A 15,068-nucleotide genomic window follows, 5' to 3' on the forward strand; every position below is an offset into this window, starting at 1 on the left:
TCTCAATAGCAAACTATGGAGGTTTCCTCCAGGAACTTGTCCAAACATTTTTTTGAAACCCAGATTCACTAACTGCTGTTACCACATCCTCCATCAAAGAGTTCCAGAGCATAACTATTCGTTGAGTGAAAAAAATATTTCCTCCTATTTGTTTTTAAAAGTATTTCCATGTCACTTCCTTGAGTGTTCCCTAGTCTTTGTACTGTTGGAACGAGTAAAAAATCGATTTACTTCTACCTGTTTTACACCACTCAAGATTTTGTAGACCTCAATCATCTCTCCCCTCATCCTTCTCTTTTCCAAGCTGAAGAGCCCTAACCCCTTTAACCTTTCCTCATGCGAGAGGAGTTCCATCCCCTTTATCATTTTGGTCGCTCTTCTTTGAACCTTTTCTAATTCCGCTATATCTTGATATACAGCGACCAGAACTGAACGCAATACTCAAGCTGTGGACGCACCATGGAGAAATACAAAGGCATTATAGTATTTTCAGTCTTATTCACCATCCCTTTCCTAATAATTCCTAGTATCCTGCTTGCTTTTTTGTCCACCGCTGCACACAGTAGAAGATTTCAGCATATCTACACTAACACCCAGATCCTTTTCTTGAGTGCTTACCCACAAGGTGGACCCTAGCATCAGGTAACTATGATTCGGAGGTATTCTTTCCAATGCGCATCACCTTGCATTTGTCCACATTAAATTTGCATTTGTCCACATTAAATTTCATCTGCCATTTGGATGTCCAGTCTTCCAATTTTCTAAGATCTTCCTGCAATATTTCACAGTTCACACATTTTTGTGTCGCCTGCAAATTTAATCACCTCACTCGCCATCCCAATTTTCATGATTATTCATTGTGGATATCCTGAAAACCTGAGTGGCTGAGGTGCCTCCAGGATCAGGTTTGGGAACCACTGCTGTAGAGCCTAGTATACATGTACCCTGAGTCAGACCACTAGCTGCCACCATTTCTATGACTGAGATTTCTTTTTCACTGTGGGCTTATAATAGGGGAGAGCAGCATGCAGCCCGTGAGACCTTGGGGAAATATACACAGAAAGCAACATTACTCAAAATCACCAAAACTATGATTAATGTATTTTGTAAATATTTTCAGAATAGCCACTCTAGCAGTTGTTTCTGTCATTTCTAGTTAAATTTTTACTTGCTTAGTTGGAGCTCTATACATTGCCAGTTTCAATACTAAGTAATGTTGCAGCCAGCTAGGGATAGTACTGACTTTCATGCGACCTTCTGTATATAAAGGTTGCCTATCCCTGGCTTATAAGGTTATTTCTGCAGGATCCCTTTTCTAGCTATGTCTGGAAGCTTAAATTGAGTTCGTGACTTAGCTGTTGTATCTAATATTATAGAGCCTATTAATTTTTTTATTTCTAGGAATTCTGCCAAACAGTACTCTAGTCTTTATCATAAGTAACTTGCTTGTTGGCGTAACTAAAGTAACAATGTGTGTTTGAATTAGAGGAGAGTATTGAAATGTTGCTGTAAAATGGAACCTTATTTTGTAGTAACTGTAGGTATTTGATTGCATACTACTTAAAAGTGCGGTGAGGGTTTGCCTATTGCAAATTTTTAATGGTTCCTGTTTCAATTTCATCTCTAGGTGATGTTCGAAATGATATCTATGTAACATTAATTCAAGGAGACTATGACAGAGGCAGCAAAACAACAGCAAAAAATGTAGAAGTTACTGTATCTGTCTATGATGAAGATGGCAAAAGACTGGAGGTATTCCTTGTGTGGTATTAAATCAGTGGTATATTCAAGCATCCCTACTAAGGGATTCGGCATGATGTTTTATGGTGTGTCAGTAGTTTTCTCATTTGCATCTTAGAAGCAATATTCAAATTCCAGGAATAGCATGTATAGAATGTTTGTACATTTGGGGAGCTTGCCAGGTGCCCTTGGCCTGGATTGGCCGCTGTCATGGACAGGATGCTGGGCTCGATGGACCCTTGGTCTTTTCCCAGTGTGGCATTACTTATGTACTTCTAATATTTTTGTGGTATTTAGACTTGTTTGTATTTTATTTATTTATTTGTTACATTTGTATCCCACATGTTCCCACCTATTTGCAGGCTCAATGTGGCTTACATAGAACCATAAAGGCATTCACCAATTCCGGTATGAACAAATACAAGTAATGTTGAGGTAGAATAAGGTTCGTATGTGACAGACGCTTTAGGGAATCGTAGAGAGGAAGAGTTATTTTGTGTTTGTTCCGAGCCTTGGTTTTGTTGTGTTGCAGGGTGTAGACATTTATGTTGGGTTGGTAGGGTATGCCTTTTTGAACAGGTTAGTTTTGAGAGATTTCCGGAAGTTTAGGTGGTCATACGTTTTCACGGCTGTTGGTAATGCATTCCATAGTTGTGCACTTATGTAGGAAAAGCTGGATTCATAGGTTGATTTATATTTGAGTCCTTTTACAGCTTGGGTAATGGACATTTAGGCAAGTTCATGATGATCCTGTTGTGTTCCTGGTTGGTAGATCTTTGAGGTCTGTCATGTATCCCCGGGCATCACCGTAGATGATTTTACGAACTAGGGTGCAGATTTTGAAAGCAATATGTTCTTTGATTGGGAGCCAGTGCAGTTTTTCTCGGAGGGGTTTGGCGCTTTCAAATTGCGTTTTTCCAAAAATAAGTCTGCCTGCCATGTTTTGAGCGGTCTGAAGTTTCTTTATGATTTGTTCTTTGCATTCCGCATAAATTCCATTGCAGTAATCTACGTGGCTTAGTACCATTGATTGTATCATATTGCGAAATATTTCCCTCGGGAAGAATGGTTTCAAGCGTTTTCCACATTGAGTGGAACATTTTCTTTGTTGTAGATTTCACTTGGTTCTCCAGTGAGAGGTTTCGGTCGATTGTAACGCAGAGAATTTTCAGGTTATCTGAGATTGGAAGGGTGCAGCCTGGGATGTTTGTTTTTGGGTGTGTATGTATTGTATTGGGAAGAGATGTTGAGACAGTGTGTTTTATCTATGTTGAGTTTTAGTTGGAATGCATTTGCCCATGAGTCCATGAGGTTCAAGCTGAGCTTGGTTTTGTTGATGATTTCTGCCAGGTCATGTTTGTAAGGGATATATATATTGTGACATCGTCTGCACAGATGGAAAGGGTTGAGGCCTTGGCTGGATAAGGACTTGGCTAGTGGGGTCATCATTAGGTTGAAAAGGGTCGGTGATAGTGGTGATCCTTGAGGTACTCCACAGTCTGCTTTCCACGGTGATGCTATGTTTGAACTCGATTTCACCTGGTATGATCTGGTTGCTAGGAAGCCCTTGATCCATTTAAGTATGTTTCCACTCTTCTCGAAGTAATCTAGGAGTCTTAGTAGTATTTTATGGTTTACCATGTCGAACGCACTGGACATGTCGAATTGGAGGAGAAGTATGCTTTTGCCTGTTGCTATTTCCTGCTTGAATTTGGCTAGGAGAGTAATTAGTACTGTTTCGGTGCTATGTAGGGGGCAAAATCCTGATTGTGATTCATGTAGTATTGTGAATTTGTTTATATAATCATTGAGTTGTTTACTATTTAGGACCTCTGAATAGTAGAATCAAAGGGTCTCTACAGTTCCTGTTGTTCAGGCTATTCTTTATTGTAGCAGAGTAATATTTATTTAAAATTGCCCTCCCATTGCTTAGGGCTCCTTTTACAAAGCCGCGGATTCCCTCAGCGGCAAATATAACAAAGCCCGTAGAAATTGAATGGACTTCATTGCATTTGCAGTGCGGGAGTCAGTACCGCGGCTTTGTAAAAAAAGCCCTTAAAATAGTACCACCCAGAGTGGTATACATATAAGATATTCAAAACCCAGGATCTACAGACTTCTGTTTTTCCACCTACTCTGAATGTTAGGACTATTCTTAAATCCTCCTTAGTCAAGCCATTATCTTGATGTCGTACCTTCATTGTGTTGAGCCTGGTTGTGGATTAAAGATCAATAAACATTATGGCTCTTCCTCCCCCCCCTCTGCATTACAACTCATCATATTACTAAGATATTTTCTCTTATTCTGTGTATCTTGTGAGGAAAACTTAATATATCACACACCAAAGCAGATATAAAATGTTTTTTTCTATAGAAATATATGCCTTGAAATTGGTATTAGATTCTATAAGCTTTTAAAGATTAAAGCGGTTTTTTTTTCATATCAGTCATGCATGTCTAAGTTATACAAGGATGAAAGTGTGTATATATTTAAAGTAATTTTTTTTCTTTGTTTTTCTTTGTTTTTTTATTCTTTTCTGAAAGAATGTAATTTTTCCTGGTGCTGGTGATGAAGCCATTTCCGAGTACAAATCTGTTATATATTATCAAGTGAAACAGCCACGCTGGTTTGAGACTGTAAAGGTATTAGTGACATTTAAATCATATTTGTCTAAGTGCAGCTATGCAGTAAAATAAGAATTTGTACAACATGATAGTCTAATCATAGAAAAAATGTTTATCTGAAGTCTTCCAATTTTGTAAATGCTTGTACTTGTCATTTTTGATGGAGAAAGACTTACTAGTTGTTAACCTAATATTGTAGATTTTGTGTTTTCCTTCATTTTAAACATCTTGATAATACCGTTTTGGCACATTTCATTTGTAACACTCATTTACAGATCAAAGGAAGCAACATAAGCAAAAAGGACAAGATTCATTAAATGGTGCCTAAAAGCCTATTCTATAAGATTTAGGCATGGTTTATAGAATACGTTTAGTCGATACAGTAGTGCCTAAATCTTTGCGCACCCATTTACGTCAATAAAAAAACACGGTGTAAATCCGCACGCGTAGATTTAGGTGCACTGACCTGTATTCTGTAATTAAGTGTGGAAATTTTGGAACGCCCATGAAATGCCCATAATCATGCCCCTTATGTGCTTTACAATTTAGGTGCAGTTCTTTATACAATAGGCTTAGCAATTTCTATGCATAAATTCTGATAATTGCCAATTAGTGCCCATTATTGCTTGTTAAATGCTGTTAAAAATGCTGATTGGCTTGTTGTGCCGATTAAGTTACGCATGTACTCTGTTCGGAAAAGTAGGCGCCATATATAAAATCTTCTCCAAAGGGCATAACGTTTCTATTTCAATATATTTATATGGGATTTTGGGTTTTGCTGCTTTTTTTTTTTTTTTTATAATAGCATGAGGGGTGTTAATTCAGGCATAGTAGTGCTTTATGCTGTAAATGAGTCTAATGTTTGCTTTTGGAAAGATTAGTATCAAAATGTTTCCCCATATCCATTTAGTTGAGGGGAGAAATCACAATTTTGAAATATGGCAACAGCGAATTTGATTTGCATCATTTTTGCTGTATTACCATAGAGCAGTTGACCCAGCTATAGTCACTGAATATATTTGTCTAATGGTGGTGTAATTTGATAAGGGTCACAGGAAGACTGTGACTTGGTTGACGGTCATGAGCAAGGACTTCTGTATCATTGTCAGGTGCTTTAGCTGCTCTCTCTCCCTTAAATAATCATTTATTTTTATATCCTGAAAACTGGGTTTTTTACATAATTTTCAAGGATCAGAACTGAATTTAATATTCCATAGTGCACGAGAGATTATATTCCTATATAAAGGGTTTTCTTTTTTAAAAAAAGTCATGTTTGCTTGTGACTATCACCCTTTGAATAAGTATGGCATGATATCCACAGCCGATTTTCCCATCAGTTCTTTAGCTTCATAAATATGAGCTGATTTGAGGTTTAAAATTTTACAAAATAAGAGGTCAGTTTTTGTTTTATAGTCTCTGTTCTTGTATTATGCGGCCTAAATAGTTTGCTGTACCAGGAAATGTATTGTGGATACAATCAGACCCGATGTAATTGCCCATATTAGTTGATTTGCTCAGCTAGCACAAACCTACTGACCAATCATATAAGCCCTCTGATGCAGTAGAACATTTCTCTGTAGACCTGTGTCAGACCAACCAGTTCTGTATGAGGGTGCCTCTGCAGGCTAAACCATGAGGCTATATATAACCAAACTGGTTTTCTGTTGGAGTTCAAAATTATATGTAATGTACTTGAGGGGGTTTGCTGCAATTCGGCTAACAGCTCATCTATGGTCAGTTGGTCTAAGGATACAGTTTATCTAAAGTCTAATTCATCCCAAGAGACAATTTGTTTAAAATTTAATTTTGTCTAATGGACAATTAGTCTAAAAATTAAATAATCAAGATAAAGATTTGAAGTCATACATTTGTCATGTGACAGATCACTTTTTTAAAGACAATCATGAGAATATGCCACCTGCTTTAATCTAATGAAGGCATTAATCCTACATGGCATTGCCCACAATCTGTGCTTTTAGAACAAAAGTTTGCCAAACAGCATAGGCAAACGTTTGTGCTTTTTAATTTTCTCATATTAACTTCAGTCATATAAGCTTATAAAATTAACTTCCTCCATAGAGTTTGTATGCTAATCTATAATTTCTGCAAATCAAAAGGACTAAGACCTGTATCTTGCTGTACTTTTTTCTTACAAAATTGCACTATTTGCATCGGTATCCTGCCTCCTCTTTTGTTTAGATCAATTGAGCCATTTGATCAATTGTCTCTTAGATCAACTGACCAATAGCCATTGTGCATTTTAGACCAATTGTGTTTTAGAAGAACTGTCATTAGACAAATTGTTGGAGAATCCTGCTTTGAGGGCTCTCTTCTTGCAAAAAAGTCTAGCTTCAATCAGAGAGAGGGGGAGGGCCAGGTATAGTTGAAATTTCATGAAGAAATGGAATTGGGTAGGATAGCTGACTCCTTTTAAGTCTCCCTTTAGGTAAAGTAAATTTGCTTACCTTTCACAGATGTTCTCTGTGGACTGCAGGATAAATCAGCCACACATTTGGGTTTGACATCGACCTGCTGACTACAGTTCAGATCTACTTTTTCAGAATCCAGAGCATTCCTGTATGCTCCCTCTCAAGGAGCCGACACCCTTGCATCTCTGCCCGTACTATAGCTAATTGAATTGAATTTGAACTGAGAGAGGGTTGTGTGGCTGATTCATCCTGCTGTCCACAGATAATGTTCATTACAGGTAAACAATTTTACTTTCTCCATGGACAAGCAGGATAAATTCAGCAACACATATGGGTAAATTGAGGGTGCAAAGATAACTGGCAGTTTAGCTGTCTTCAGTTAAGCCTTGCATCCAGAGTAGAGAGTTGCATGGGGACAGAAATCTTACCCATCCCCACTGGAATCTTACCCATCCCCACCCATCCCCGCAAAAATTTAAACCATCCCAACCCGTCCCCACCCGTCCCCGCAAGAATTTAAACCATCCCCACCCATCCCCGTAAGAATTTAATAGTACATAAAAGAAAGTTCCAGTCAGCTCCCTCAGTCCCTCTCTGGATTTGAGCCACAGCACTGTAGGCAAGGAAGGAACGGAAGTTGGAACTTGGAACACTCTGGTGCGCACATGTAAGATTTGTCTCTGATTCACTGGCAGTGTGTGCTGAGAGGTCGCCACATGCACGCGCCAGTAGGTCAGGTGACATCTGATTCTCGTGCCCGTGTCAGAGCTGAGGTCTGTGCACCAGCCTGGGAGCAAAGAGGATTAATAGTAACATAGTAAGTGACAGCAAATAGACCTGAATGGTCCATCCACTCTGCCCAATAGTCACACTCATGATCAATTCATCATTAAATCAACGAGTGTGATATTATATACTTGATTATGGTCTTTCTTTCGTGTTTCTGGAACAAAGACTACAGAAGTCTATCTGGCCCCATCCTTATGTTCCAACTGCTGGAGTTGCCATCGAAGCCCACTCCAGCCTATTCATGTTCTCATTTGTGGGACACAGACCATAAAAGTCTGTCCAGCACTGTCCTCATGTTCCAGCCACTGAAGTTGCTGTCTAAGCCCTTTCCAGCCCATCCTACACCAGATTGCCATGTATAAGACACAGACCATACAAGTCTGCCAGGTATCAGCTCTAGTTCATCACAGCCAGAGTCCCCATCTAAGCGTCACTTGACACATCCACACACATGCAGCCATTTAAGGTTAGGTTTTATATAACTTCCATTTTCTAATTAGAGATCCTCTGTGTTCATCCCATGCCTTTTTGAATTCCGTCATCATTTGTGACTCTACCACCTCCTTAATGGAAGACTTTCCACATTTATGCTGTTAAAGCAAAGAGGAGGAGGAGGAGGAGACAGCACTCAAAGAAATTGGTATTCGGTAGATGAGAGGCTGGTGCAGGTGAAGCTTACAATTCCACGGGAAGCCCACAGAACTGGTTCCATCCCCGCGGGAACCCCGCAGAACAGCTTCCATCCCCGCGGGAACCCCGCAGGAACTGCCTCCGTCCCTGCGGGATTCCCGCGGGTTCCACGGGATTCCCGCGGGGACGGAAGCCGTGCAGCTCTCTAATCCAGAGGTAACACTGTGGTAAATTGAAGCAAAGGAGACTAGGAAACGCATACATGACAATTAGGTATGGAATACATAGCGAAGGAGAAAGATAAGAGCTGCAGTGAAATGTCCACTCAAGGGAAGTGAGAGCAGCGGTGTAGCCAGAATTAACATTTAGGGAGGGGCAGACTTAACCTGAGGGGGCATTAGGCATACAAGTGTGAGTAGTGCTTGTATACTCCTAAATAATTCCTTAGTGTACACTTGATGACACATTTCTAATTAAACAGTCTATCCTGCACCAAACATAAATATAACTCCTGTTACTGTCTTATCTGTCTATATGTTCCATCGCCACTTATATCCTATACTATCTGTTAAGATGTTTTATTGCATATTGTGTTGACATTTTAAGTAGCGTACTGTTACTTGAATATTTTTACTGGTTATCAAGAGTCAAAGTACTATTTAATAATATGACATAAATGGGGATCTCATTGAATAGAACACTAGAGGTTTTAGATAGTGCTTACAGCTTTTTTTGAATGTCTTAGAGGAGGCAAGGTTTTGGTGTTGTCTTCTGCATAATGGTGTACAGAGCAGTGGTGGACTATGTGTAGGACATCACCTTCTCCTAGCTTTGATGATCTGGGGAGACAGGTTAGTTAACAGAATACTTTTATTTTTCACTCAGATAACATAGTGGTAGCAGTTGTTGAATAGCAAAATGTGCTCAAGTAGTAAGATTAATGAGGGTGCAGTATTATGCATGAATATAACAATCAGAGAGTGAAACATGCCCCAGGAATATACAATGACATTCATTATGCTTTCTTATTTTAAGACATTGGTCTTCAGGATGTTAGCACCCATGGTGAACAAGCACAGACTGGCCATACAACCTGCCTTTATAGTTCCTTGAGAAATGGGACTTCCAAGCTCTGCTGATTGAAAACTCCGGTTCTACCAGGGGTGTGCAGACCAAAAATTATAATTTTGTTTAGTTTTCCTGTGCTATTTTTTTTAAAGTTCGCTTTCATTTTGGGGACAGTATCATCAATAGTTGTCTTATTGCTCAAGTATCAATGATACAGAATTGTTCCTGTTTCTGGTGAAAAATGCACATCCCTGCTAAATATATGGGCAGTCTACATCTTGGCTGGTTCTGGTTCCTGTCCTACTAGGTAAAAAGTCCATGCCCAGAGGAATTAATTCCCTAAAGAACATCTAGTAAGATCTATAGCATGTGTTTGCGAAGCTGGCAAAATGGTCAGTGCCTGCAAAGACAGCAATTACTTGGATTATTGCTTTCCCCAAGGTACAGGGTCAAAGAAACCTGACAGCATCCTTCATAAGAATACAAAAAAAAAAATCTTCAAGTCATATTGGTGACCCATATGGATAGGCATTTTTGTGTGCCTCATGGTAGTGGTGAAAATCTGCAGTTGTTAAATTTTTCTCCTTGTACCAAACTGCTGTGTATGAGAACCTTTTCACTTGCCACCTTTGTGGCTTTTTGTTACATTGGTGCTCCTGGTGAGGCAAGTGGGGGAGGATTGCAAAAGGGCAACATGATGCTACAAGAACATGGCCTAATGATTATGATCAGGTTGAAAATAGACCAGGAAGGGGAAAAAAAGCTTGAGTTGAGTGATTTTTGTTTGCACCCATTAGGAAAAAAGTTCAGGATATCTAAACTTTGATTCAATGGCTTTTGGGAGCCATTCTTTTCATATAGGAACAGCAACATTTGTGACCAGGGAAGGGGGATGAAAAAGATAAGGAGGTTGAAATCAGACAGATAAAGGAATTATGCAAGGCTACAGAGGGTGGAAATGGGTTCAGGGAGAAGCAGCTTGTAGAAAGCCAGAGGAGGATAATGGTGGTGGTGTTAGGTTATGAAAAATGTATATTGTAGTTGACTGTTTTATTTGTTTGACTGAGATACATGTGGAAGGTAAAAACAGGCATTTATGCGGTTAATCTTAATACAAATGAGTACACCCCAGATCTGTCTGCCAGGCTGTTGGCACACTAGGATACAGCATGAAAGCAGCTGTGTTGGCCGTGGTTCAAGACATTAGAAGCCTTAGTAGCAGTGCAAGTAGTGCATAGCTGGATTGATCTGGTAGGCTATGCATTAATTGTGTTGGCCATATCTGTCTAGAAGGCTTACAGTAGCCAGCTAGAAGGGCCAACTTCCAGTGAAGAGTTAGGGCAGTGACTTGATTGAATGACAGACCATGTTTATAATGGATGTAATTCTGTAACGTTCTATCTATGTGAATAGTTCTAAAAGGTGCTTGTTTTCTGAAGGCAACCTAGGTGCATTTATTTATAAAATAGTGTAACGTAGGTGCCTATGTTTATAAAATAGCCACCCAGCAATAACCCTAATGGCCTACAAATATACACCTGCTCTGAAGAATATATAAATGTGTGTACTTGCATATATATTATAAAATATGTATGTGCATTTAAATTCTATCTCCATTCTGTTCAGACTATGCCCTCAGAAATGCCAAACCATGGCATGTATATTTCAGCACATATACTTATATATGATTTATGACTGTACAGTGTGCATTAAATGCTTTACACACAGAAAATCTTTTATAAAATTACCCTCTGTGTGTTGTATAAGCTAAACGTTTTGGAAGATTAGCAAGGCCAAGGATGCAAAAGATATATACGTTAGTTTTATTTTGAATAAAAGTTGCATCCATTTTATTTTTCACCCAGAATGCCTCATGATTGTTAAGTGCATGCACCTTGAAAAAGCTTGGACCAGGGAGCAGCTAGAATAGGGCTGGGGCTGGCCTACAGTGTTTGTTGTTCGACTGAAATCAGTCATCATGTGAGGACTTCTGTCCTGAAGGAAACATTTCTGAGATGTAGGGTTTTCCCATTCATTCTCAAACTGTCCCTTCAAAAACACTGTGCTCTGTTAATAAAATGCATGGTAGGCCATTCAGTTTGCGTCTCTCAATGTGTATTGGCTATGAGGGAAAAAGACAGTTGCAAGTTCAGTTGGAGAAAGCAGTTTTTAATAGTTTGAACAATAATGGTAAAAATGTCCTATACCTAAAATCTTCTATTTGCAGTCCTTCCATTGCTTATAAAGAAACCAAATTCTTACATTTTGTTATGTTATCCTTTTACTCCAGGTCGCAATCCCCATTGAAGATGTCAATCGTAGCCACTTAAGATTTACTTTTCGGCACAGATCATCGCAGGATTGTAAGGATTTAAATGTTATGATTTGTGATAAATATTTGCTTTCCTCATGATCCTATTTGGAGCGGCTATTTTTTTTTTTCTTTCATCTGGGCTGTTTTGGGAGCTCTTAGTCAGTATAGTGACATTGGTTAATTAGCCTGTTTTTTCCCTTTTAGTATCCCCTTGGTTTTGCCTTACCCTATCACTTCTGTCCTTACATGATGTTTTCGTAATGAGCAGCCAGAATATTTTTTGGTCATTTTCCTATGTCTCCGGGAATGTTCATTTTATTTGGGTTTTCTTGGTTGTTTTGTTATTAAGGAAGCAATGTTAAGAGTAATGCCCTCTTTTCAGATAGTGCATAGTATTTGGAGAGGGGGCCTGTTGCCAAACAAAAGAAAACAGAAATATCCCCATAAACTGCCGGATTCTATGTAGCGTGCCTAGAGATCTGTGCTGATATCCAGGCGTATTGTATAACAATGCACGTAACTTAATTGGCTTAACAAGCTAATCAGCATTATAACAGCATTTAACAAGCAGTAATGAGCAGTAATTGGCAATAATTAGAATGTACATGCTCAATTTGCTAAACATATTCTGTAATGAACTGTGCCTAAATTCTAACGTGCAGTTCAAAAGGGGCACAGCTATGGGTGGGGAAATGGGCATTCCAAAATTTATGTGCACAGTTAACAGAATATGGTCTAATGCACGTAAATCTACACACAGGAATTTATGCCACATTTTTTGTTGGTGTAAATGGACGCACATAGTTTTAGGCGCTGGGATATCAACTAAGCATATTGTATATACCATGCCTAAATTTAGGTGCTGTTCATAGAATATGCTTAGGCAGAAATGTTTACCGCATGGATTTTTTTAGGCACCTTATATAGAATCTGGCCCAAAATGTGCTTTATCTTCTCGTAGGGGATATTGTCTCTCTTTTTTGATCATTGACATTTCCCATGTCTTTGCATACTACAGATCAGGAACCAAGGAGTAGGGTGAGGAGTGGATGCTCCTTCCAAAAACACAAGGGAGACAAGAAGATCCTTGTACTCAGCGTTGTATTCAAATACGCCTAAAAGACTCTACATGGCACCGTGTTTTGGCACTGAAACACCTGCCTCAAGAGTCTATGAAATACATATGAAATAACATGCCAAAATATGAATATACGTTTAACAAGAAATATATGCAAATTGCATATAACTTAATATAACATAGAATTGGAACAAGAGTTAAAATAAATAATAAAACAGTCTTATTATTGAGTACACCTGTGAATATCCATAGAGAAACATATCGGGACATACAGATGTGTAAGAGGGTCAAAAAGATCAAGAACAATTTATTGAGAATTAATTATACTCTACATTTATTGAAGCAAAAATGCCTGAAAAAAGTATATCTGGATGATACAATAACGTGTGGTTTATGCACAATCATAAGAACATGTAAGAGAAAGACATGTAGATCTACATGGTCCAAATGTTTATTTAGATAGTATATATTCAGAAGATTAAGGCATATGTGAACGTGAAATGTGACTTCAACAAATAAATACATTTTTAAATGAACAGCATAGGCAAATAATTACATTTTTGTATACTGCATTGGGCAAGAAAACAAGAGATAAAATTGTGGTCTAAATGAATACAAATGAACAACCTCTTCCATGGAAATTAAACTGCTCTACATAGTTGAATAAAAGGCATGTTACATAAATACCATTTTTACCCCAAGAAATCCTAAACATCTAGATTCCACACAACTTGAGAAAAAACTTGGGAGTGCAACAAATATACAATAATGCTTCTGCCACATGATCACCAGATAAATTAGTAATGCAAGAATCAATACGACTAAAAAATGGCTAAGGAAACTGACCTTGAATATGGATGTATAATTGATATGAACAAACTGTGTAACTCAGGATCTATGAAGGAAAAGAACCACATAAGAGTAAAACACAATGTTAGTTCAAAGAACACTACCAAAGGAAACATAGTGAATGAAAGAGAATATGTGCTGACTAACAAATGTGAAGAAAACACTTCTCTAAGTTAAAAAAAAATATTCCCTTAAAGCGAATGGGTTAAAGAACACAAAAATAAAATAAACCGAAGGGTGAAAAGGGCACAAAAATAGAATAGACCGTGAGGATTCTGCAGTCATAAAAACAATAGATGGTGCAAGACAGAGGAAGATGTGGAGAAGAAAATAAACATACCTGAAGTAGAAACAATCCAAAACAAAGACAAAAGTATAAAAAAAAAAAAAACCTTCCACTAGCACCGTTAGGTAAGAATCCTCCATATTAAAATTCGGGAGATTTATACTGTGGCGCAGTGCTTTGAGATTTGGTACTAGTCAGCTAATTGTTCTACATGTACGCTGTATTTCCTACCTCCGTATGTAATTAGAGATACCAAAGAAGATGGAAATACTGAAATTCATGTGCTGTCCGGTTAGATTTCAAATCATTGTAAAGTATACACTGAAATATGAAGAAAATACTATGTCTTAAAAAATGCAAAATAAAATAGAGAAATGTCATCAAATCAGTTATTGTATACCATTAATATCTCCTTTCCAGGGTTCAGTGCGTTTTACATTTTAGATGAGATGAAAACTGATCATGTTAGTGTGAGGTATGAGAACAATTAGAGACTATTGGTGTAATGCATGAGACCAAAAACATTATAGGAAAGAAATGAAAGAAAAATAAAATACAATGAAATAAAAATAAAACAAAATATTGTTCCCGTGAATAAACAAAAATACTATAAAGAATAAAAGCATGTGTAGTCCATAAATCACGTGGAGTGAATGTTTATCAAAATACAATAATAACAATACTGTTTTTGCAAAGTCCTCATGATCTTTGCAAACTACAGTCCATCCTTAATATATTTCCAGAAATTGTCCTTTCTTGTTTTGTATATGGTGTAGGTATGTCCATATGCTTATGGACCACCCTTATTTATCTTAACCTTGTATTATAATCCACTTAGCTGTGACATTGATAGGCAATATATCAAATAAGCTGAAACCTGAAACCTATATGGATACTTTGGTTAACACTGTGAAGATTTGCTTATGTTTTGTAGGGAATCTTATTTTCTGACATTATTTGCTTACTAGGGAATCTGTTTACAAACACGTGTTTAAAATGTGTCCTTAACGTGGATTTTTAATGCAAGGCAGCAGCCCATAGCAAATGCGGGATTTACTAAATGTCAGTAAGCCCCTAGTGAAAACTTTGCACCAGTAGCATATGTTCCTGTAGCTGGCAACATACATATTACTAGCAGTGGGTAACGTGTGCTGCCTACACATACCCCTTTACAGTCCTGAAAGGGTCATATGGCCCTGAATGTGGTGTCCCCAGAAGATATCCTGTCACAAAGCAGAATCCACTTTACAGGTTCAGTTT

At 38.1% G+C, this 15,068-nt stretch overlaps 1 protein-coding gene across 1 annotated transcript in view; it reads left to right on the top strand.

The window, feature by feature from the left end:
* Positions 1-15,068, top strand: part of DOCK1 (dedicator of cytokinesis 1) — a 906,712-nt gene that overhangs the window by 174,335 nt on the left and 717,309 nt on the right. Inside the window, exons 14-16 of the mRNA XM_030202953.1 lie at positions 1,628-1,752; positions 4,285-4,383; positions 11,572-11,644. Coding sequence (XP_030058813.1) covers positions 1,628-1,752; positions 4,285-4,383; positions 11,572-11,644 — 297 coding nt within the window. The remainder of the gene's footprint in view (positions 1-1,627; positions 1,753-4,284; positions 4,384-11,571; positions 11,645-15,068) is intronic.

This window comes from Microcaecilia unicolor, chromosome 5 (genome assembly GCF_901765095.1).
Source record: "Microcaecilia unicolor chromosome 5, aMicUni1.1, whole genome shotgun sequence".
In the NCBI taxonomy this organism is placed as follows: Eukaryota; Metazoa; Chordata; class Amphibia; order Gymnophiona; family Siphonopidae; genus Microcaecilia; species Microcaecilia unicolor.